Below are 24,556 nucleotides of genomic sequence, written 5' to 3' on the forward strand. Positions count from 1 at the left end.
AAAAACAAAGTTAATTATTTAAAAGGTCTTTGTTCCATTCTTCCTTCTGTCTTGGCAATGGTTAGTATCTCGTGATGAGCAGCTACATGCATTTGTAGATCTCAAAGTGCTTTCCCAAGGTGAGTAAGCACCATTATCCTCATTTTTCAGATGGAAAACTAAAAGATTAAGTTACTCCCTCTAGATCACACAGCAAGTAGTAACCCAAAAATAGAACTCATTTTCCATATGTAACACCCAGTTCTGTATCCACCGGAGCACGCTGCCTTCCCACAAGCATCAGTCACACCTAATCAGCTGCGCAGAGCTGAATGTTGGGCAGCACGCAAAGAAAGTTGCTTTTTAACTCTTAAATTTAAGCCTACACCTTTTCACTTGCTTCATAGGCACAGACTTTTCCAGGCGCCCTACTAACATGCCATTTACAAAATTTGTTCCAATTAAACCATATGCTAGTTACAATACTCCTACAGCACCAAGTAGGGAAAAACGGAGGCAACACAGACACTTTATACTGTTCCACAAAATCGTATCAAGGCAGGATATCATAAGCATATGTTATCCTAACATAAAACCACGAAAATATCTGATAAAAAAAAAGAGTGGCTAACATTCCAAATTGATATACAGGAAACATCTTTTGCCTGACTAAAAAAGTTTTAGAGGGACAAAAGCAGTTGCTTTTATATTTTTTACAAAAAATATAAAACTAGATACTAAAAAACAAACAGTCAGTCAATGGTTGTTGAAATATTAAAGTATCCCTGAGAACACAGGGCAGAAGAATAGCAAGAAACTATTTGAGCCATCACATGCAGTCTGCTGCTATCACAAGTGATTGCACTACATCTGTTTCAAAAAATAATGGAGTTTAAGTTTCTTCTGATGACATAGCCATTCCTGAGGTAAATCTAATTCACCCAGGAAGAACCAAGGCCAGAGCTTATATGAACAATAAATATACCCAGTTTTATAATAGCTAGTGCTAACAAAGCTTTGAAACAATAAAACTCACGAGGTAGACTGCATGTCACTCATTAACTCTTTGGAAGGCCTACCATTATCCATCTCTCCACTGTAGGATTCTGCCAATTCTTAAGCATTTCACACTAATCTCTGCTGGAGGCTGCATACCAGACAAGCTCAACTGTCTAATCCATTACTGCAGTTCCTGTATTCCCAGTAATTCTAGCAAGCGATCCTTACACAAGAAAAAAAAAAAATTCATTCAGAATTATTTTCAACACCTGCTACAGTGGACATTAGAAATAGCTTGAATGGGCAATGTAACCTAAAATGATAAAAAAAAAATTCTCCCCTGTAAAAATTACTTTGGCAATCGAGATATTAAAATACCATTTAAGTGGTGCTCCTACTCTGAAGAGATCTCCAACTGAATATTGAGGTGGCCCATGTTTAGTATTTCTCAATGAATAAGTGCACTAAATTTGTAATTAAATGCACTTATCACCTGGTTTGACAGTTCTGCAGCTCAACCTTGACTTTTGTCAAATGCTATTTTTTCTGCTCTATGCAGCATCACTCTAAGGAAGTTCTCAAACTGGATCTTAATCAAAAGTTTTGTAGGGGATTCACAGGACAGCAAGCAATATGATTTTGTGGAACTTTAAGTAATACAGAACAATAAAAAACACATTGTTGGTAACTGCTATTATCAAGAGAATACATTGAACACACCAAATAAAAACTTAGCAAGTAAAGCAGTACCACTCCTACAATCATGCCATAATTCAGTACGCATAATAATTTATGACAACACTCAATTATTGCATCAAATGTATTTTCTGTAAGTACCTCTCCACCACAGCATCAAGAACTTTCCCCTCTTTTGCTGTAAGTTTATCACAAACTCTCTTACCATTCACCCTTGACTTTTTCCCCCCAAATTATCCCATTTGCAGTTGGAGGGGGAGAGGGGGAGAACAGACCCAATCTCCTCTCCTCAAATCCTACTTATCTCAACCACACACTACTACTCTTTGCTCCATCCAACTGCTGCTACCACCGGAGCTTGTATCTAACAGTTGGTTCTCCCTTGCACTAACGTGGTCCTGAGTCACAACAAGTTTCTTGCTACTAAAGCAGTATTTCCTTCTCATTATTTTTTAAAATATATATAATTTTTTATTACTGAATTACCATATACAGTGCGCTCTAGGCTCTACACACTTAGGATAGCAGTTGCTTTTGAATCTTTACCATCTAAAAAAACAGTGAGAATGAGCGGTTTAGCTTTTCTCTCATCAGCTGTCCAGTGTGGAGAAACAGATGATCACTTCCCTCTTCTGCTTCTCTGCTACTGCAGATGTCCTCTTCCACCTTCCTCGTTCGTGCTCACAATATTATTTCCTGCAGTAGTTTAGAGTCCTCCCTGTCCTTGTGTCATTCATGAGTTTTGCTTTCAATTTCCTCTTCTCTCACTTTATAAGTTCCCTTTAGGGGACAACATCCATTTCCAGTGTTTTCAGATAACCACTTTACACTGAGAACTTCCAAGTTTCTCTCTAGTCCTACTTCTGCCTGGCACTGCTTCTTCAAGTATCTTTTGAGCCTTCAAATGTACCTCACTATCTCAAACTATCTTCTCCAAATGCACAGTTTCCCCAGGTACTTAGGTCTGAGCTCTCTCGTATGCGCAGCCCTAAAAGCCCCAGTAGTATCCTCTGGTGACCTCAGTTATCTGGTTTGGTTGAGCCATCTGAATATGGACTACATGTACCAGGGCAGAAGCATGCACAATAATTTACTAAGTTTTGCGTCCAGTTAACAGAAGAAAATTATCCTCAAATTACCAGAGTTAGAACACCTCTGCTACAAAGAGAATTTCACTTTTCCTGAAACAAACTATAACAGGCGCGTGTGCGGGCACATGCATGTGAGGGAAGTGTGCTGTATGTACATATAAATCATTAAAACAAATGAGCTGCAAGACAGACAAGGCATCATGTTGTACACTGCAGTTTTATTCAAGGATATTTTGTTTTTATAGGTTTAAAGAGGCTCATAGTATTACTGAAAAACAATTGTCATATTTATACTTTCTATAATGTTCAGCAGCTATGAATTTAGAGATATAAGGTTTATAAAAGCTGTATTCAATTACAGTGCTGAATGATTTGAATAATAGACTGTCTGACATATTCCAAGATAAGTGGCTGCTACATTTCTTTGATATTAGGGTCATATACTGTACTTATCTATTTTTACTCCATGCTCTCCATTGCGTGTAATAAATTAATTTCTTACTATTAGTTTGGCATGTGTCCTACAGTTAAATTCATTTTCTCTCCCATTGAAGGAAAGAAAAGTTTTCTGAAGTATGACAACTATCCTTATTTTTAGAAGTAGTGGTCACAGATTAAATTCAAAATACTATTTTAAGAGGCCTATTCCCACACAAAGTCTTAAAAGCCATTTTTATATATTCATTTTTAGAAAATTACCAGATGGTACTGGACAACATGCGACTATAGTTATTTAACTACTTGCATGCAAGACTTTACAATTTACAGAATTCATTTGAAAGAACAACTTTCAATCTCAGTGTTTAAATTTTGTTACTTCCAGAAGCACAAAACACAGCAAAAAACCTCATGCATGTCTACAATTCTCATCAACGGCAAGAGTCAAGTGTATAGGTCTGAAAACTGAATGTGGCCCTACACAGGTAATCATTATGCAGACAGCAACAATTAGTTCTTACATGATTTTGGATAGTTTCCAGAGCTGGAAGTATGAGGGAGAGTTCTAGCTCTTTCTCTGGCTGTGCCCTTTAAGCAGAACTCTGCAGTATCAAGGAAGATGCATTTTGCAGAATCAACTCATTTATGCAGGACTTCCTCCATTGCTTAGCCTGTGCCTTTTAGCTCTTCCTATCTCATGCTTCTTGTTTTTTTCAACTACCTTCGGAAGGATGGGAGGCAGCAATTTTGCAATTGAATTGTAGCAGTTCTGAGGAAAGCAAGCACACCTGCGTGGAAGTGGAACGCGTGTTCATGTATTGTAGATGATGAAAAAACTAAAGACAAATAAGAGGTGTTCTCAAGCATCAAACATTTCCAACTGCTGTCTTTAACTTACCCTCAAAAAGGATAATTCTAAAGAAAAGCAAAGACACCAGTTATTCTTAAGCCAAACCATTACCAGGAAAACAGATCATATCCTGTGTTTTGAGCTGTTAAAGCCTTAAAGGATGGGGAAGAAGCAATTGTGGTTAACTACCCTGTGTTGCACCAGTGCAATTCCTTATTAAATTGTAAATTTAAATCAGATGCACAAAATGTTTAAAGTTAAGAAAAATAAAATAAAATAAAACAAAACCTGAACACAAACCATTATCCTCCTGCAACAAAGGAATGCCCTTTACCTCCATGACTTTGCTAAGCTTAATTATACCTATAGTTTTGAGATTCCCTAATGGAAAGTGCTACAAAGCAGAAAGCACTAACAGAATGAATCATGACACATACTGATACACCACTGATTGTAAATCTATACCCTTTTTATTTGCACCCAGGGGCTATGCTTTGTATACTCATGAAAAATTACTTGCAAGTAGCAAAATGTCATAGTTGGAGGCATGTATGGAAAACAGCAGGTTAAGAATTAACAAGTATTTGATTTTATGCAGTTTATTTTTTGATATTGTAATAATTAGAGGATTTGGAAGATCTGCATGGTTTGGATACTTAATTTGTGTATACGAGTTTCCCTAAGGCAAAGAAAAAGCCATATTGAAAGAGAAGGTTAAAACACTTTGAAGTCATCCTTCTTAAAACATTTAATAGTCATACTTTTCTCCACCTTTCAGAATTTCATTATTACAGATCAGAAAAAGCTGTCAAACTTGCATGTAAACCAAAACTTCATACAATACCTGACAATACCTGACATAAAAAAAGTATTCTAAAAAAAAATTTAAGTTCCCCACGCACCCTTTTTAAGGCTACTTACATCAATGACTGATGAACCTGACAGACTTAATCCCTCTAGGTCTGCTGCTAAACTCGGGGACAAAACAGCTGCTGCAGGAACTGACAAAGGAGATGTCACAGGATAGACTAGAAAAAAAAAGTTGATACTTAACTTTACAAAAATTTAGAATACTGGGAAGGACAATAAGCTATTTTCATTAAGTGTACAAAGATTCTAAATCTTGATCTAATTCATTTATGAAACCTGAAGAACTGCACTACAAGGCATAGCCAAGAAAACTCCACCAGCTTTACTCTGCTCTTCCAAGATTACATTTTTATCTGTTTTTCAGAATTGTGATTTTTAGTATCTTATTACAATCGTATAATTAATTCGTAGGTGAGAATGCACAGATGTTGTCAAAGAAATATCCATTGGTACAAGAGGAAATAAATCCACTTGAAAATAAGTTCAGACATATAAAATTTCTCAAAACAAATGTTTTACATATCAATATATTCCAAATTTTGAAACTGTTTCTCAGTTTTAAAATAAACAAAATCATGTATTTAATAATTATGCTTCAAAAATAAGTTGATAGTCTAAGTGATATATATTTCTGCATTAGGACACTGGAATGATAAATGAATCATTGTTTCAGACATGTAAATTTTCACTGAATTAACTGAACTGAGTTTTTCCCACAGAAAAAATGAGGTTTTAATCAAGATACTTACAGTCATCTAAATCTAAGAGAAACACATCTTTTTTATTTGGAGCTTTTCTGTCTTGTATTGGTTTTTCTTCTTTCTGTCAAAATATATGAATATTTCATCTTTTACCATATCAGCAAAAGAATGTTTTTCTATACTTCTACAATGGCAAAGTGTATTTCTGTTTTAAAACCAAAATGTACCCATTTTTAGAGCTCAGCATTCAGAGAATTCACCTGGGGAGAAATATTTCTTTTTATAAATAAACTGAACTGTACTCCCAAAGTCCACATTTCAGTTAACTGTAACTTCTCTGAAGCCCATAACTTGATTTAATATTAACATTAGTTAGTATTCAAATAAAACCTTTAGCAAGAGATCAGACACTTTTGTTGAGAGCAAAAAAATAGTGATTGAAGGGTTTTTTTGTTTTTTTTTTTTTGAAGACAAAAGACTTGAATACTAACATTTTTGTTTCTTTATGAAAACAGGACAAAATTCCATTCATAAGAAAGCAGTGTTATCTAGCTATTATCTATGCTTACCTAGAAGCATGGACTTCTATTCAGTCATGTACTGGGATTTTACTTAATTACTGGACAAACATAAAAAAAGCTGGTTTCTGTCACAATAAAAGGTTTAATATTTAAGTCTTAAAATGAATTTTTGTAATAAAGATCAGCAGAATTGTAAGTAAAGGGTAGAGTGGCAATAGAGTAATCTCAGTGACTTGACAAACAGAATATTTCAACAAAATTTGTTTCAATACAGCCAAATAAAAGGTTATAAATATATCTAATATGAATGAAAGTTGGTCATACCTACAGAACATATCTGAACAGTGATGATTCAGTATAGAATTTAGGTGTCACAGCTGGAAAGCAACTCAAAGTGAGCTGCCAATATGGTGGTTTAGTAAAAAGGATTGAGCTTTGAACCTTGCCAGAACCTGGACAACACCTTCCCTGCTGGATGCTCAGTCTGTCGTCATGCTATTCCTATCTACTCTGAAGCATTCTTCATCTGGATCAGCCACAGGACTGCTTCTGTCTTTGGTCTCTCTGGGTCACTCTCCGGACAGAAGGCCTTGTCTTGAAGCTGTCCTTAAGCCCTTAAACACTGCTCCTAACCCAAGATATTCCAAATAGCTTAAACACACTTTTTCTAAGAGTTCTACTTTTGTGAACTCACCAACTTACTAGTTTTGCTTTTCAACAGCACGTGACAGTCAAAATTATTGTTATTTTAATAAATTAATAGATCTAAATAAAACAGTAAAACTCCATATGCCCATCCTGTCCTCTGTTTCTTGAGCATTAGCTTGCAAGCTATCACAGTCCCTTCAGGCACTCAGGACTTCCCACAGGAGCTTGGAGTCCTTCTCACAAGCTTAGCAGCCAGAATCACTTTCTTTGTCTAGCACCATAGTAAAAATAATGACCCCTCTTTTCTAAAAAACACACTTCCTTTCTCCTGGTGTCTCAACCTCATGAGCAGTTTCAAGCAAACATCAATGTCAAGTCATTTTTTTTTCCAATTTTGGGGGAAATTCCAAGGATCCCTCCAATAAACAAGGACAAAACTAGTTTTATATTCTCACCATTTGAATGGGAGCTATTTACATTAAGGACTATCAAGCCTGATCTGGGACAAACTGATATTATTCCTTATTTTCGTCCAGCAAACCCATGGCTCAACAGGCAGCATTCATTAGCATGATTGTTACAAATATGCTTTAGATATTCTAGGAGAAGAAGAATCTGGTGGACAGAACAGAGGGGAAATCACTACTGTTTTTTTTTTTCTTTTTAATTTACATACTTGAATGGTCCTTATCACTACAGTATTCAAGTGCTCCATCATCACTGATTTATTTGGCCTAAAATATCCCTCTGGATCAAGGAAACATTACAAAATATCTTTAAAATAGTGTTAACGTGATTCCATTCCTTAAATGCCTTGTCCAAAATCAGTCAGGCAGTCTGTTGCAGAACCAGCTCTCCCGAGTTACATTCTGGTCACAACACATCAGACTTCCTTTTTCTCTTTCAGGGTGAGTACTGGCAAGTAATTTAGTTGTTTATGCCTAGTTTTTTTCATCTGTAAAATAAGGATAAATAGTATACTTCACAAGGTATGGGTACTACTTGAATTACTCATATCTATTGAGCATTAGATAAATCATTTCATGACAACTTTTTTAGTGAGCTTCACATGTTTTTATAGCTCTACTTGGTGAATGTTTAGCCCTGAAATGCATGACCTGCAACCCTTCTACTATAAATTATATATCACACCTGACTTAATTTGCTAAAATACAGATTTAAGACACCTGTATATACCAAAAGAGAACACAATTAAAGAAATTGTAAATATATATATATTTTTAAAAGCTTAATTTCCTGACTCTTTTCCTCCCTACCTCCACTTGTCACTAAGATTCAGCTCCATCTTCAACTATGATTAAAGTTCAAAGGTTATTTTTAGCTGTAGTTCTATATTTGCTAATCACCCCAGTAGAGATGGGATTTCTCCATTTCCTTTAATTATGCAGCCGACTAAATTTGACGAAAAGTGGCTCATCCACATGAGAGGCTAAAGCACAAGGAAGAGAATTTTGAATATGCTTCAGTTGTGCCAATGACAGCATTGCTAGGCTAAGATGTTTAAGAGAGGAAAAAAAAACCACCCACCCTCAAAAGTGAGATTTAAGAACAGTGCTACATGTAGCAAGCTTACTTCTTTAAACTTCTAAGCAACCACATATTGCGAGACCAAAGGTTGTGAAACTCAGCAATACAGTAACAACGTAAGTGACACAGATGAACAGCTCGCCCAGAAGAAAGGGGCCAGAAAGCCAAGGACTGCTGCCCACTCTGGCACTGCACAGGTGAGGATGAATGGTGGGACAGTGAGGCGGGCGAGGAAGGGCCTGTGGCCAAGCCACTTCGCTTCTGTTAGTATCAGCTTCCCATTTAAGGGGTCAGAGCAAGTGTGCTGGATGACAAAAGATTTTAGGACAAATTTTAACCAAGCACATCTTTTACATTTTTGGACACACCTTGAAGTCCCAGAAATTCAACAGAGCTGCTCACATTCGGGATTTGTCTCATTCAAGATTTTTCGACTATTTTCATTTAAATAAAGCTTTCCACATGAAGTTTTCTTTCTGTTTATCTGTTCACGAAAAACTCCTAAGATAAGACATTCTATAATGTCACAAACACCCAAATATTAGTCTTCAGCTGAGGCTTTCTAGTATTCATTTCACCATTCTAAGGTAGTTACTAAGTACATATTACAAAGCTTGGTAAGTAATTCAATAAAATAAAACCCATTTCCGCACTGATAGTATTTTACTATGTACTTCATCTTTAAAAATGAAAAAAACTCTTTGAGGGGGAATATATTTTTTACATTTCAAAATCAAACTGGTTTCCTTTCAGTATTGAAAAAGGGTAATAAATGTTATCCTGTACTACTTTTTCCGGACAAAATTAAATTAAATTAAAACAAAAAATCCCCCAATAATCTTAAAAAAAAGAGAGATAAGTACAGGATCACTACCTCAAGGTAATGCATAGCAAGAAAAACTTCCACTGCACACCTTATCAGAATACTGTACTTAAGTACAATCAGTTTGCAGTGAAAAAAAACACACACACACACAACAAAAAACAACCTTATCCGTGTAGAATGTAGAATCTGAAGCTAACTACATCCAGATAAAGGTGATGTTAAAGTATGATCAAGTCTTATTTCCTACTTCAGTCAAATGTGTCAAACAAATACTCAGCCACTTAGGAGTCATGGGTCTGTTAGTATGCATGCATATACATATAAACACAAATATTTTCATATCTATATGCATATTTCTACAGACACGCGTATATGGATGTACATACATGTGCATGTGTGCATGTGTTTCCTTAAAAAAACACTGATCAATTTAAATTGGTCTTTCCTATTACAGACATGATTATTTTCTTTGTTTTTTCAAAGAAAAGAAAATTCATTGGCTTTCTAGGAATAAGAAATAGCCAATGACTGCAACAAACATTACTGACAGATATTTCTACTGAATGAAAAAAGCTTTGCATTCCAAATCAAGGCAATAAAAAGGTTCTGATGTGTCTGGCATTTCTCTATAACATTATTTTTCATCTTTCTTTCTTAAAAATAAGACTACAAGTTCCAAATAGCTTCCTACCTAGAGAGCCAGCTACAGAAAAAGCTGAATACTAAACAAAGAAGTTAAGCTTTATTCCATCAAACATTTCTCCATTTGCAATTTATCTTGGTAATAGAGATAGAATCTGGTAAATGCATATAGGACTTGAAGCAGGAGATTTCTCTTGCTCAATGCATAATTCATGTGCTCCGTCTGCAAAGTGTGTAAAATGAGAATTTCACACCGCAGCACGAGCCATGGAGCTGCAGTGAAAAGGCAGATGAAATCATATTTTGTTGTGTGAATTTTATTTCTTATCCTCCCAATATTTATACAAAACCATCACTGACAATCCAAATGCATTGACAGATCACCCACTGTTTTCATTGTGTTAGCACTTGAAAAGAGATCAGGCAGAAAGATAGACAATTTGTTTTCGTATATTTTTTAAATAGTGGATCAGGTTTTTAACAGCTGAGTGACTGTATTATACTTGTATAAGGAGGTCAACAGTAGCTTATTTTAAAATCCCACTGTAGAAACACCTCCTTATATATGCATCATCCTCAGATCTGCATTTCAGCTCTACAATATTTATATTACAGTAGATTATGTATCTGAACACCTCTAACTATCCACATTTCAAAGAGAAATAAATACTGTAGTGCAAGAGAGTGACTTTTCTACTCACTGCAACTCAATTACAGAGAGCACAACAGCTTTTTCAAAATGAATTCTTCTGGAGTGAAATACGTGAAAGCATTAATAACTTATTCAGAGAAAATAATCTGAAGTTTTTGTAACATATTATTTTTATTTTAGCCAATGCACAAATTAAGAGTCCACGTGAGTGTATAAAACTTTGTTCATTATGGAAGTTCTGTTAAGCATACACTGGTACCCAACCAAACATACAGAATGGAAAACAACCCCCAAAATATTCTCTGTGTAACGAAGTTCATGATTTGTGGCAAACTGAGAAACTTAAAAACAAACCCTGAAAACTTCTCCTCTCATCAAAATGTATTTCACAAAATATTTTCAGTTTTATTCACAATGAAAAAAAATGCTAATGAATCATCTCCCCATATACACTGAGTAAATTAAGAATGCACTGCAGCAGGTCCTTCATTGGAATTAAATGAGCAACGCCTTTCCCAGCAAAAACCTTTTAGAAGAACTACATGCATTTCTGAGGGCCTGGCTGAAACAGTCTGCCTCTTGGGTGACCTGAAAAAAGTCAGGTAGGGGGCATAAAATGCCAAGATTTTCATGGAAGTAAAATAATCATGGTTGGTTCTTGCAAAATATACCTTGACACAAGGACTCTAATACAAGACTTTCAATAATGTTCTTTAAATTGTGTTAATTATTGCTTTTCTTTCCAATCTGGAAAGGCCATTTAGGTTATCACCCATTAGCTCCACCTATTGTCTTGATATTGCTCAAAAATACATAAAATACATAAAATTCTCCCCTCCACCTCCCAGCCAATTAAGTTTCTGAATGTAACCAAATATCAGAAACATTCTGGGTATAAACATAGGCATCAAACACAACTTAAATGGAGACTTTTTGGTCCTAGAGATTAATAGAGTACACTGAAAAAATCCTCTATGTTCAAGAGCATTAAACTCGCTTTTTTTTTTTTCCACTTCATATATGACCATTTCTATTTCCATATACTAGCCCATCAGCCATACTCTCTTTACCCCTACATTTAATAATCCAATTTCTTAGTGGAAAGAAAAATGTAAGGAATATAGTTATTTGGCTTTTGGATAGTCAGCTCTATGCTATCTTCACTTCTCAACAATCTCCTTGCCTCCTTCCTTGTTGTCATGCATATTAACCCGTTGCTATTTGTTTTAATAATTTTTGTGATGTTTAAAAGCTTGGCAATTTTTCATTTCTATGCTTTCTAACTGATCAAGTGTTATGTCAAGTACTCATAAACTCTCATTATTACTACCAAATTTCTTTTTAGGTGCTTTTTAATCAAGTAAGACGTTAAGACCACTCCTGCGAGTTTCTTGTTGTTAAGATCCAAGTGCTTGACAATTTTTAACTGACTTCATGGAAACAATCCCAAGCTTCTTGGGCATTCCATTTCCCTCATTATTCAGTACGTTTGACTTCACATGGTCTCTTGACTGCTCAAAATTTGCTGTTTTAAAATACAAAAAGCTTCTTAATGACAACAGTCTTCCCATTCCCTGTGAAACAATCAGAGTAGTTTAGATACTGTAGTGACAGAAACCATGAGCGACGGCCCCAGGTGTCCTGAGGAAAACGGACGAGCGCAGCAGAAAGGACGCTGTAGTTTGAACGTGGTTTTGTAGTGGCTGCTCAGAACTAAGCAGGTCAGAGTACCTATTATTTTTTGGTGAAAAAATACTGTGCTTACATGAGAAGCTGCAAACTGTTAGATGAACTAATTCATCTAATATCATAAGAGTTTATGCTGAATGGATTTAGATTACTTTTGTTGCGCAGCCATTTTTTGGTAAATTCCAGTTTGGTTTCTGGATTAGAAAAAACTTTGATGTCAGCTCTGTTATCCAATGTGGTATTTGGGCAGAAAACAATGATTCAACAATGAAAACGCATTTCCATTTCTGAAGCGTTATAGTCTCACCTCATTTTTTGTTTTGCTTTGTAGAAGAAGGGAATAAGTTAAAAGTTAGGGTTACAATTTAGGGTTCCTAGGCAGACCTAAAGAGTTACAAACATCGCACTTTCACAACATAATCTCAAGATCTAGATAAATACAGAGCCTTCCCTGCCCAAGTAAAGCTCACACCAAAACAGCTTAATAGAGTTCCAGTTAAGTTCAAAGCATGCATGCCTTAGAGCTTCTACCATTGCATCAGATGCAACAGATGATGCCTGTTTTGACTATTTAGTGACCTACAGTGGCATTGTGATTGAAATGTGTTGGTTTAATTTAAAATGCTTTGGAGTATCAATTAATTTTCAAAACAACATATCCATATTAAAATGGAAATGTTTGAGGTACAATTTTACCCTGCAACTTTTATAAAATAATATGGAAGGAAATGCACAGAAAATCTTTGATAATGGAAAAATAAGTTTCAGAAATTCTTTTACTCTTCTGCCTTGACAGATTTAGCATGAAGCTCCTCAATTTTTTTCCTCTTTTAAACAAAAGGTAGGTAGATGAAGATGATATTAGCTTTAGCTCTTTCTTCACTAAAGCAAGCAATTAAAACTAAGTTGACACAGGAATGGCTTTGTTGAACACTTTTGCGCCCTCCCACATTTCGGAGTCCAATTTAAAAGAAAGATATATTTGAAAGTTTGGTACTTCATGCATATTGTAAGTAAGGTAGTGGAATTTAGAGTAATGGAACCCTCTATATGCTTTATTCCTATAAAATATATGAAGCAATAAAAGTTGATTACTCATTAAGAATATTCACTCTAATAATCTCTGTATACCCCTCAAGTACGGATTAATTAACCGCACTTTTCTCAATTTTAACAGGGGTTTTGAAAACAAAGCCAGCTGTTCTACTAGTTTTCAAACCCTTAAGACGCAACGTACTGGCATTTGTTTCTTAACCGCTGCTTCATGCCAGCCCCAAGTCCTGTAGTAATTATGCTTTAAGGGCCCATTTTGATGTGATAATTATACCAAATCAGAGTATTATTTTTGTCAACTATCCATGTGCTATTGTTTCACCAGTTGAACAGTTATCTAAAACAAGAATTATCTTCTTTTATTCTTTAACTATTGGGAATAAAAATATAACAGAGTTAAAACTGAAATTTGTTTTTCATTATAAAATTCTCTTACTTGCGTAAGCTATCAAACAGTTACTATTTTGGGATTGGTCTATGAAAGATCAACAAGTACTTTAAGAAATTCTGCTTCTCAGATATCCATAAAAACACAACCCAACTCCATTCCCCCGAAAAGAAAGAAACATACATTGATGGTTAGATGAATCTTTTCATATTTTACAGCTTTTTTTTTTTTTTAAATACATGTTTTACCTTACTAGAAGTAGCTCTTCCAGATTTTCCAGACTCAGAATCACTTCTAAGGTCTGATTCTGACTTGGAGTCTGAAGAACTTTCTTCTGATGAACTGGACTCTGAATCAGAGGAACTGGATGTGTTTCGTTTCTTGGTGATCCTCTTTGCTTTCTTTTTAATGTCCTCTGAATCACTACATATAAAAAGATTATTATTATTATTTTTAAAAAGATACAGACCTAAAACCAAAGAAATGTGCTTAGGGAGTACTGGATTCTACATTAACATTTCAACATTTTATTAAATGAATTTTAAGTCAATATTTCTCCACGATAATGGAAACTTGTCTGAGATAATAGAAATGGCAGGTTTTTTTAAGGGAACACAAAAGGGAACATCCTATTACATTACACAATACATCATCATATATGATCTAAAAAGGGGAAAAGGTCAAACAAAAATATTAACATCTGTGGGTATCAAGCTTGTGACATTTCAGAAAGAAGTGCAGGCATCCTTTTAAATAAAGGAACTTTCAAACTACTCCATCTATGATTAATAGAATCTTGATGGGTTTATATGACGTTTTTGCAAAATAACATTCCTTTTTAAAATCAATACATGGATTTTAATTGTTCATGAATCCTTCTAAATCAAACCACCTAGAAAGATGACTTACAATGCCTACAAATATTTCAACACCTTAAAGAGTTTATAGAAAAGAGCTATTGCAATGTTACATTCTGACACCTTTGGTCACACTGAGTAGCTTGCAGCTGGCAGACCCATAGACTTCAAGGGACAGTATTCTGCACACAGTGCAGTTCCGTTCACCATGGCAATGCTGGATTATGTTGTTCTATGTTAAGAGCTACTGAATATTATAAAATCTGCTGTATTCATTTCTAGTAACAGGATCACTACAAACTCATATATTACTCTTTTGTCTCTGGAGGGAGTTACTAACTAGAAATACCACTGGAAATAAAAACTGTTTTCTAATAGTTATCATGGGGCAAATAAATTAGTATTGCATATAGAAATAAAGCATCCTTCTTAGCCCTGCAGGCAATCAATTTATACATTGAAATCAGGTGTTTCATTCACTACCTGATTCAGCTTCCTCCCCAAGACAATAAAGTGGATACTAAAACGCTTTAAGAGTAACAAGGTCAATGATAATTAAACAAACCCAGACCACTCAAATATTTAGAGTCCCTTTGGACTCAAATTAAGTTGTTATACATTTTTGATTAGCTTTATGAGCAGTATAAAAGAATATACTATGCTGTGATACTGTTTCAGATGACAACAATTTTATAAGGGAAAAATACAGGGAAGGGAAATTGAAAAATGTAATAGAATGGAAGTTAGGGGGAACACTTTCTTCTTCCCAATAATTTTCTAGGATGGAATTAACAAATATGATAAAAAATATTAAAAACAAAATTAAAATTTAATCCATGATAATAATGCCCCACCCATGTAATTAAAGTTGAAATCTAAAAATAAAATTTTAATAGTCATAAGAAGTTTTTCTGAAAGCAGCAAACTTTAAGCTTGTGAATCTAAAAATGAAACATGAGTACATATCACAAAAAAAAGCCATGCAGCATATCTGATGTTAAAGTCATGGTGAAAAAACAGGAACTATCAGAATGAAGTTGTAATACAACAAACATATTTCCTTAAAAACCTATCTGAGGTCACTGAGATAAAAACAAATAAAATCCACAAACGTTTAAAGTTTCTCCTTCACTACTACTATGCAGGTAGCAACAAAATTGTCTACATTTCCTTATCATTGAACAGGAATAGCTGTAGCTGCATCAACAAGCAAGCTACTGTGAACCCATTAAATCTTTTTATCTGTAAAGCAAGTTGTTGCTTAAAACACATAGCTTATCTTGAAAACAAGATCTGAAGATAAAACAAAAAAAATACTACTTTACTATACATCAGCCAGTTTTGATGGGTAATCATTGTTTACCTTTCTGCTTAAAATTTCAGATGTTATTCTAATGAAAAGAATTTACTGGTAACTAGCTTTTTAACTTTGCGATGATGAAAAGCCTGTATTAATTTAACCTACAGATTTCATTTGTTCTGAACAGGAAAAACAATATAAATCACTTTTAAAATCATTAAAACCTGACTTAAATTAATAAAGTCATAATTAGGGCATTATGCTGTGTTTGTTATGGAAGTGGCAAGGCGAGCTGCTTTAATTACTGTCTGTAATAAAAGGAGCAGAGTGTGTACCGCGCCCCAATCAGCGCTGTCAGCCACGACTGAGCTGAGCTGCAAACTCATCAAGTGAGCTGGCAGCAGACTACAGAGTAAAGAGCGATCATGTCTGCAGAGGCCACTTGCTGACAGCAGTGGAAGAAACAGATTCCTACAATCCAAGGTATTAGCCCCAATTACTCAAAATTTTAATGATACTTTAATACATGATAATGCTGTTGATAATGGGCAATCTTAAAAAGCGCTAACACTTAAATATCTTATGACCGTTTCCCTTCACAGCCCTTGCCTCTAATATTTGGATCATAGTCTTTTTAATATAACATTATTTAGAAAAATCAATTGTCTTAGTTACATAATGGCAAAGTGTTGAAGGACTTAATTTTAGCTCTCAGCAAAATTGCTGCAAAAGGTAATTAAGTGTTTCATACAACTGTTTGATCACTAATTCAGCCTCCCAAGGTTACATCAATTTTCAGAAAGCCACCCAAGATTTTACTGAAGCCAGAAATTAATTCCAAACATAAGAGTAGCCTTATTAATGAAAAAAAAGAACCCAGTTCACACACTAAATATATACAGGTAAAAAACATATATGGGTTAAAAAGGAGAAAAAAAAAAGGGGGCGGGGAACCTAATTGAATGCTTAGCAGACTGTTTACAGCAAGAGTGCTCTAAAACCTAGCAACACCCCCGCAAAAAATTTTCTTTTAAACACGCATACGCACACCTACCTTTTCTCAGCAGTTCTAGATGTTTTCTTTACTGTACTTTCTTTGCTCTCTGATTCACTGTCACTCGATTCTTCACTGGAAGAGGAACTCCCACTACTCTCATCGCTGCTGCCTTCCTCCTTATCTTCCTTCTCACTTTCACTGCCAGACTCGCTCTCTGACATGAAAAACCTCTTTTACATATTTTTTCTAAATATTTTACATAATTTTTATTTTCAGGATCCAAATTAATTTTAAAATAAATGATGTTTTAGCACTTTAAGATCCACTTGGAAGTTTTAGCATTATTTACCTAAGACAAAAACAGATGATAAAATCACTTTCCCCTAACATTTACAAACTTTTGTTGGTTTAAAGCCTGTTATCTTTAGCATACAGTACTGTACTTTACCAAATTAGAACTAATAAATTAGTTGTAATGTGGATCCTTACCAATGTCTTCAAAATTACATAACCCTATCAAGAGTCGGAGATGACCTCAAATTCTCTAATCTATATATTCACTTTACTGCAAGATTATTTTTAAACCGATTGCTTAATTGGATAATCTGTTCTTGCATACTGATAGTGATGATGATTAAACCACTGATTTAAACAAATTATGCATCCTCTAATTAATCCTATAGTTACAAAATGTTCAAATATCTGAAGTGAATATATTCTTGCTTCAAAGATCATTAATTTCCATGATACAATTCTTAAGCACTTCTTTTCCTTTACTTATTTCCTCAGTTTGGGAGTGAGAAGGAAGAAGTTCTACATTCAGATTTGAAAGTCTCTCTTTTCCATTCAACAAGATGCTGCCAATTCTTTTAGGTCCATAATGCTAAATACTGGCTGTGTCTAAGCTCTGGACCTGGTAGTTCTCCTCTGCTCTGAAGTTTAGAAAGGGCCAGTGAGAACCTTGATCTTCACCACATGGAAACAATCTCGGGGAACCACCCATCTAGCATCTCGGGGAACCACCTATCCAGCATTAAGTGAGAGACTGGTCAGGAGTTCCTTAGGTCACTTATTTTGATAGGCAGCTGCCAGTTATCTTCTCCATCATTACCCCAATAATAATAAACAGACAATAGAAATCCAGAGTAAAACTGTAACACAATCATGGTTTACTAAAAATTCATGAAATACACAGTTAACTAAGTCTGACCATCTGTCAACACAGCAACACGTTATCAAAACAGTATTTCATGAACAACAAATTTCAAAAAAAGTTCAAGATTATGATTCCCATCAATTAAGACTGTAGGCATTCTTCTTGCAAAATGTTAGGTGCATTTAGATTTAATTAGAGTTACAAACCCTCATTACTTCTACCAGATACAATGCTGGATGGAAATAGCATGCCAGCTATTTTAACTAGGAAACAAAGCAAATTCCAATTCATTTAATGAACATACAGGTCATAGTTGTACAATTATCAGATATTACATATTTGCAGTGAATTTAACTTTCTCCCAAGTTCCTTATTTTTATACATACTTTAGTGTGTGCGTGTGTGCGTGTGTGTGTGTGTTAATTCTTTTTAGATTTTTTTAAAATGATTCCAGCTATTATAGCAGCCAGCTCTGATGATAAAGTTGTCTCTGCTACAGACATGTAAGTTAGTTTCCCAATACCTACCTGTTGCACTGGTGCTGGCAGATTCATCTTCCTCCTCTTCTGATTCAGAGTAAAACTTTTCAGTAGGTTTCCCTTTCTTTGTCTTACCTAGAAATACAGTCCATTCTTTTGCCTATAAATAAATTTTAACTTGTTTACTTTTACAGCCAGCAATATAAAAATAGACATACATTGTGGCAAAGAAAAACTCCTGCAGTAGTAGCATTAGGCAGTTTCTAAACAAATGCTCTAAGCAAGATAAGAGAAACTATTAAACTTCCTATTATTTTACACAATTAGGAGCACTAAAAGTTTTGTACATACCTATAAAAGGGGAGATATGTCTATTAGGCAGGCCAGAAGAAGATTTACTGAGGTGGATTAAAAGCATCAGTAACTATAAATAAATTTCTATGTCAAAGAACCTGAAGTCTGAGAGCTATATCTCTGGATCCAGCTCAGTTTAGCCTATGACTAGACTGAAGGAAATGAAGGGTAAATACAGCTAGTCACCACCTTTATCATCCCAAATTTTAAGGTGAAAAAACTGGTGGATCCAGTCGACAGCAGAAGTTCCAGTATGCACAGAGCAATTATATTTTACTTCATTTGCAATTCCCAAAGTGAGAGCAATTCTTACAACCAAGAGAAGACCAGAATACTACAATACTTTGGCCAGACTCCCCCGCCATTCCCTTAAGCCTACTGAAGAAGAAGAGGCAACAAACTTGGACAGGCCAGGAAAAAAACCAAACAGGCAGACAACGATATCAACAGTGTGATACAGGTCTGCCTCAGCGAGGGCCGTGATCTGGAATAAGACTTTGGAAAGAGCCCTAACAATGAGCTTGAGTGGCGTATGGCTCCAGGAACACTGGCCTCTTAAACCCCAAAAGCTGTCAAGGCTTTGCAATTTTCTACCCAGCAATTAATATTTAGAAAGCCAAGATTCCTTTGGATATGAATGATGATTTAATACTGGATTGCAGCTTAACAACTCAGGTTCACTCATATACTTTGTATAGGCACATACGGTATTAGAGAAACCACAAAATTAATGACAATGAGGCACTCTCCAAAGGGAAATATTTTGACAAAAAACCTTGGAAAAGGATTTTCATGTTTGTTTTGAGGTTTAAATGGCTGGGAGGAGATGTATCCTGTTATATTGCAGACAGATGTTACTCCATTTGACCAATTTTCTGCAACTCCAGCAAGAAAAAACATCAGTAATAATTTTTATTTTATGGAAGAAGGTGCCTCCACACCTTCTTTCACACAACCCCTTCATTTATAATTCCTGCCCAGAGTTGATTGCCTTCAGACTCTTCTCAAATAAGCTTCTGGAATTTTGTATACAAATATCTTTTTTTCCTGAAATGCATGTAAGGAAGTAAGTAATATTAACCTACTAAGGAGAAATGCTTATTCTACCACATCATTCTACTTACTGGCCTCTACAAATAATATTTGGGTTTTTTTTTTTTTAAATTTCTCTATCCATTCCCTTCCTACCACTTTAACTGCAAATTACTTCATGTGCAAATTAATGTAGAAATTGCTCATGACAAGGACCACAATCTTTTTTGGTTATACCTGTTACAACAGCGCATCTCTGGTAGTATCATCACCGCAGTATATTATACATTATATTATCACTGTATACTATACATATATACATTTCAACTTCTGTTACGGTTCAATAGCTTTCACCTACTTTTATGAGGACTCTGGTACCCGATGCACAAATCACAGCTCCTGTACCAGGCCCGACTCTGCCACGGAGTTTGCAATCCAGCAGCAAGAAGCTCTCAGCAGGGAGCAGACCGGCCCTGTCATGCCGCACGGCTAGCGCACTAACAGCTGCCATTTGCTTTTTATAAAAACTTTGCAAATTCTGTTACGACAATCTGAAATGCCAAACCTGCTCTCTTCGGAGCTTTACACTTTGAAACACAAATGATTGTTTCCCCTGTTGCTGCCTTCTCTGTGTATCACCACTTTTTCCTCTTTAAACCTGGATTTGATTAAGCATCTGTATGCTAACAAACCTCTGTTCCCCTCCTACTTTGATATTGCAGCAGCTCTCATCATTAACAGCAATTAACATATGGCTGCAGAGCCAGTAAGAGAGGCACGGTACCAAGGGCGAGGTGGAGGGGAAAGCGGGCGTGTAACCTGGCACCCAAGCAGAGGCAGCTTAGACTGCTACTGCTTCTTTTCATTTAAATGTTCTGTTTCCAGCGTAGGCTAAAACAAGCTGAACAGACGACGTTCACATGCACCAGCATTTTCCAGTATAAAATAAGTCTAGAACTTAAAGACTTATATTTTAATATAATAGTATATACCCACAAGCGCCGTAAGGAAAGTTACTTTCAGTGATGCCAACCTACCGCCTCAGGGGCTTCGACGTTGCGCAGGGCCGGGTCGGGCGCCACCTCTGGCCAGTCCGACAGCTCCAGGTAGCCGGCGGCTCTGCTGTTCAGCGTGTGCGACAAGGTGCCGAGCTGGAAATGATCCCGAGCTATTAAAAAAGGGGGGAGGGGAGGTACAGACCAACAACGTGAGCTCTACCACAAAGAGCAATCTTAATCAGGGCTAAAGGTAATTGGCATTATATTACCTCAAATGTCATGGAATAAATATAAACTAGGAAGCTCTTCATAGGTCAAAAAACTGATTTCAGTCCATAGATTACAATAATCTCCCCCATAATGGTCAATAAAAAAGCTAATCAGTCAGTGTGTTTAGAGGTGTTGCTCTGAAATGTAGCTTCTCTAAAAATTACTTTACTGTGAATATTAAGAATGACAGCACAGTTAAACAATCCATATACATGTCTTGGCACAAACACATCCAGAATTTTAATAGTTTTTCTTCAAAATGGACCTGCTTTTAGAGCCTCAAAATTAGGATTAAGTAAGTATGAAAATTAAAATTGCAAAGCATCATAGTAACAGGGCATTTTTAATTGAGATAACCCGATAACCTTCTCATCCCAGAAGACAGACAGTAGTTCTTATTTTTAAAAAGACAAAAAATGCACAAGGAAAATTCTCACTTTGGAAAAAAATAATAAAAATCTAATCTATCGAAATTCAGTTTATTTCAGATTGATAAAGCTTCTACAATAGTCACATCAACAATCTTCTATTAAAGTCTAGTTAAAAGACTAATGCTGTTTTTCTAAGCGAAAGTGTATTTTTCCCGTGAAAGACACCCCGGTGTTATCTGAACCAAATTTAAAATCAACAGGAACAAGAACTGACCAGTTTGTCCGGGATTATCGTTAGATAAATGCAACGTGGGTGCAACGTGCAGACCTTGCTCACTGAAAAGCAAGTAAGTGCAGCGAGGACCCTTGCATATTAGTCACTTGTATTTGCTAAGTGACACTGTCGGTGAGCGTATTTGAAATAGAATATGCCGCCGCATTCCTTTACACCAGGAATGTTTACCAAATGATTTTGGTGGTTGTACCTTTAAAAGGAGACTCGAGCAACGGGGCAGGTTTCTGTGCCAGAAATATTTTTTTGGCATATTTGCTTAAAGCTCCACTCTTCTCGTTTGGAACAATAAGCTGCCTAATAAATCTTGTACGGTCTCTGATGTCGTAGCTTTGATCATACTTGCCGAGATTTAATACGTACTGGGTAAGCAATTTTGTCTGTGGAAGAAAACAGGACAAGAACGGAATACAAGTTATTTATGATTATTGATAACTCTGGATAAACATATTTAAAGAGGTAATAAAAATGAATGGTTATGTCAAACAAATGTTGTTCCACAGGGAATATGCATTTCTAAAGCTGCAAATGGAATTCTGAAGCCAAAGCACATGTCCTCTTCTGTATTGGGGAGGTGAATGCTGAGTACTGAGAAGCAGCCATGTGCTAGATTATTAAACTGCTGAAGTGGAAAGAAAGGCATCATTAAAAAAATAATCATATATGGCAAACCCACTGAAGGGTCTACGTGAGGATAATGAATGTGGAAATACAACTAAAAACATGGCACTCAAAACTTAATCGGAAAAATATGCAGGACATCAAAACATCAGAGGGTATTAGGGGGCTGGCAAACTGCTTCTGCTGAGGTGTGTTTTATGAAGAGATACTGTCCCTGGCATAAGCAGTGTCTGCACTCTGACTGCACTCAGTTACTTTATCCTGAATTATGACCCATTAAAGCAGACACATGAATCACTGAACTGGATTACTGCAAATTATTTGCAGTGCATTTAGCTGTTACTTTTTCATAAAAGCAAGCTGCTGATGCCCTCTAAAAACCAGGATAAAAGACTTCTTCCATTTTTTTTCTTGGAGCTTAAAGCCTCCAGTAATATCGGTCATTTATTTATTTATGTAAGAGAGCAACTTATATTATCACAGCTTTTTACAGCATAATCGGATTTCCTAATTTGATGTCTGAGAATATTACCATGTATTAAATAATTTTAATAATTCACTTTAATTTTTAACATCTGGGGGGGAAAAAAAAGAAGACTTTCCAATACCTTAGAAATACAGTAAACAGAAAAATAATGCTGAACGGACTTGTATCCATTAAACAGATTTGAAAGTATGCTGTTTTCCTCATATTGACATTTTCCAAGCAAATAGGAAAAAGAATAAAAATCATTTGACGTCAGAAGAAAGTATACTTTTAGTGTACCAACTCAGAATGGGTGAATAACACAGGGTTAAAAATGCATTGACAAAGAGGTTTTTTTTTTCTTTTTACCAACCATCTTTCATACATATTTTTTTACATCAACTTTGCTTGCTAATTGTGCTATGTTCTAAAAATAACACAGTTTCAATTATGTGAATATCTAAAAAATTCAGTCAATTCAAGTTTGCTAAAGAAAAGTTCAGTTTAATAATTTCCACCTTGAGGATGCAAGTTAGAGTTTTTCAATTAATGCAAAAATACTTTTTCAGAATATTCTGATTGCCATAAATGAAATACATAGTAAACAAAAAACAGGTTTTAATTTTAACTGCATATGATGCAATGTATGCAAACATTTCACAAAATGTCCTATGGTACCAAAGATTTGAAGAAATTGGTCATATTACATTTGAATAATGGTAAAAGTACAGTTAGAAAAACCTTTCAGTGAAACACTTCTTTTCCTTAATTCTTTTTTCTCTCTGCTATCCAAGGATGGTTCTATGAAAAGATATTTTTTCTGCAAGGTACTGTCTTAGCTCTGCAAAGGGGAAAACTTTCCTACACGTATTTTGTAGCTTACTGGCAGCTATTTCTGTATCAAGGTATAAAATTTTAAACAACTACATCAGACAGAATACATGTAATCTGCACTCATGCAGGGCTTACGCTATTTTATCTAAATGGAAGTGGAAAGGTAGCATGGATTAAACAAAACCAGGGACACTTCCAGCAGCCTTTGCCATCACTTCTCTGTAAAACAAAACAAGCCTCCACGTCATGGCAGAAGCCTCAGCAGAAGGGAGCACAGGACACAGTGACGTTTGTTGGCAAATTGCTACAGGGACAGAGAAAGCCAAGGGCCTTGCTATCATTGTAGGCATTTTTTCCATGAGTATGGATGGACTGGGATGAGAGGTGATCCTGAAAAGCTGCATTTTCTTTAATGGGGTCATCCTCTCCACATCCCTCTCTCTCTTCCTCCTCCTTCTCCTCTCCCCCAAAATATTTCTTCCATATCCTCTAACAAAAAAATAAAGAAACAACAATTTCTTATGGGAGAATGCTCCATATCTACAAGAAGTTTCCTTTCAAGTATCATAAATAGCATAAATAGTTTTCATGAAAACAACAAGAAAATGCTATTTTTTTTCCTGTCTTATGGCAATGCGACCAAACAATCGGAGAAGCTTTTCTACATAGAAGTAGCTAATAGAAACAATTAATTTTAATTAAAACCAAAAAATAAATTAATGAATACACATCACTTTTGCCAACAAAGAAAATACCAATAAGAAGCTGAAAATTATTTGAGCAAGCAAGTTAATTTGGTGAAATATGACAGAGTCTGCACACAATGGCTACTTCATAGCACAGTAAGACAAAGTAGTGGGATATACAGATATCGTACATGTAATATCAAATGCCAGCATCACTCGTTATCTGGACATGCTCATTATACAGGCAAACTC

At 35.5% G+C, this 24,556-nt stretch overlaps 1 protein-coding gene across 5 annotated transcripts in view; it reads right to left on the reverse strand.

The window, feature by feature from the left end:
- The window catches only part of AP3B1 (adaptor related protein complex 3 subunit beta 1), a 159,085-nt gene that overhangs the window by 43,611 nt on the left and 90,918 nt on the right, over positions 1–24,556 (reverse strand). For 3 of the 5 annotated variants that reach the window (XM_067316245.1, XM_067316246.1, XM_067316247.1), the window contains exons 16-22: positions 21,891–22,077; positions 20,804–20,934; positions 18,429–18,540; positions 16,803–16,959; positions 13,840–14,014; positions 5,673–5,745; positions 4,975–5,081 (exon numbers count right to left, since the gene is read on the reverse strand). In XM_067316245.1, coding sequence (XP_067172346.1) covers positions 4,975–5,081; positions 5,673–5,745; positions 13,840–14,014; positions 16,803–16,959; positions 18,429–18,540; positions 20,804–20,934; positions 21,891–22,077 — 942 coding nt within the window. Of the gene's footprint in view, positions 1–3,725; positions 3,992–4,974; positions 5,082–5,672; positions 5,746–13,839; positions 14,015–16,802; positions 16,960–18,428; positions 18,541–20,803; positions 20,935–21,890; positions 22,078–24,556 lie in introns of those variants that run through there. The other 2 variants (XM_067316249.1, XM_067316248.1) reach the window with 2 other exon arrangements.

Source organism: Apteryx mantelli, chromosome Z, assembly GCF_036417845.1.
Source record: "Apteryx mantelli isolate bAptMan1 chromosome Z, bAptMan1.hap1, whole genome shotgun sequence".
NCBI lineage: Eukaryota > Metazoa > Chordata > Aves > Apterygiformes > Apterygidae > Apteryx > Apteryx mantelli.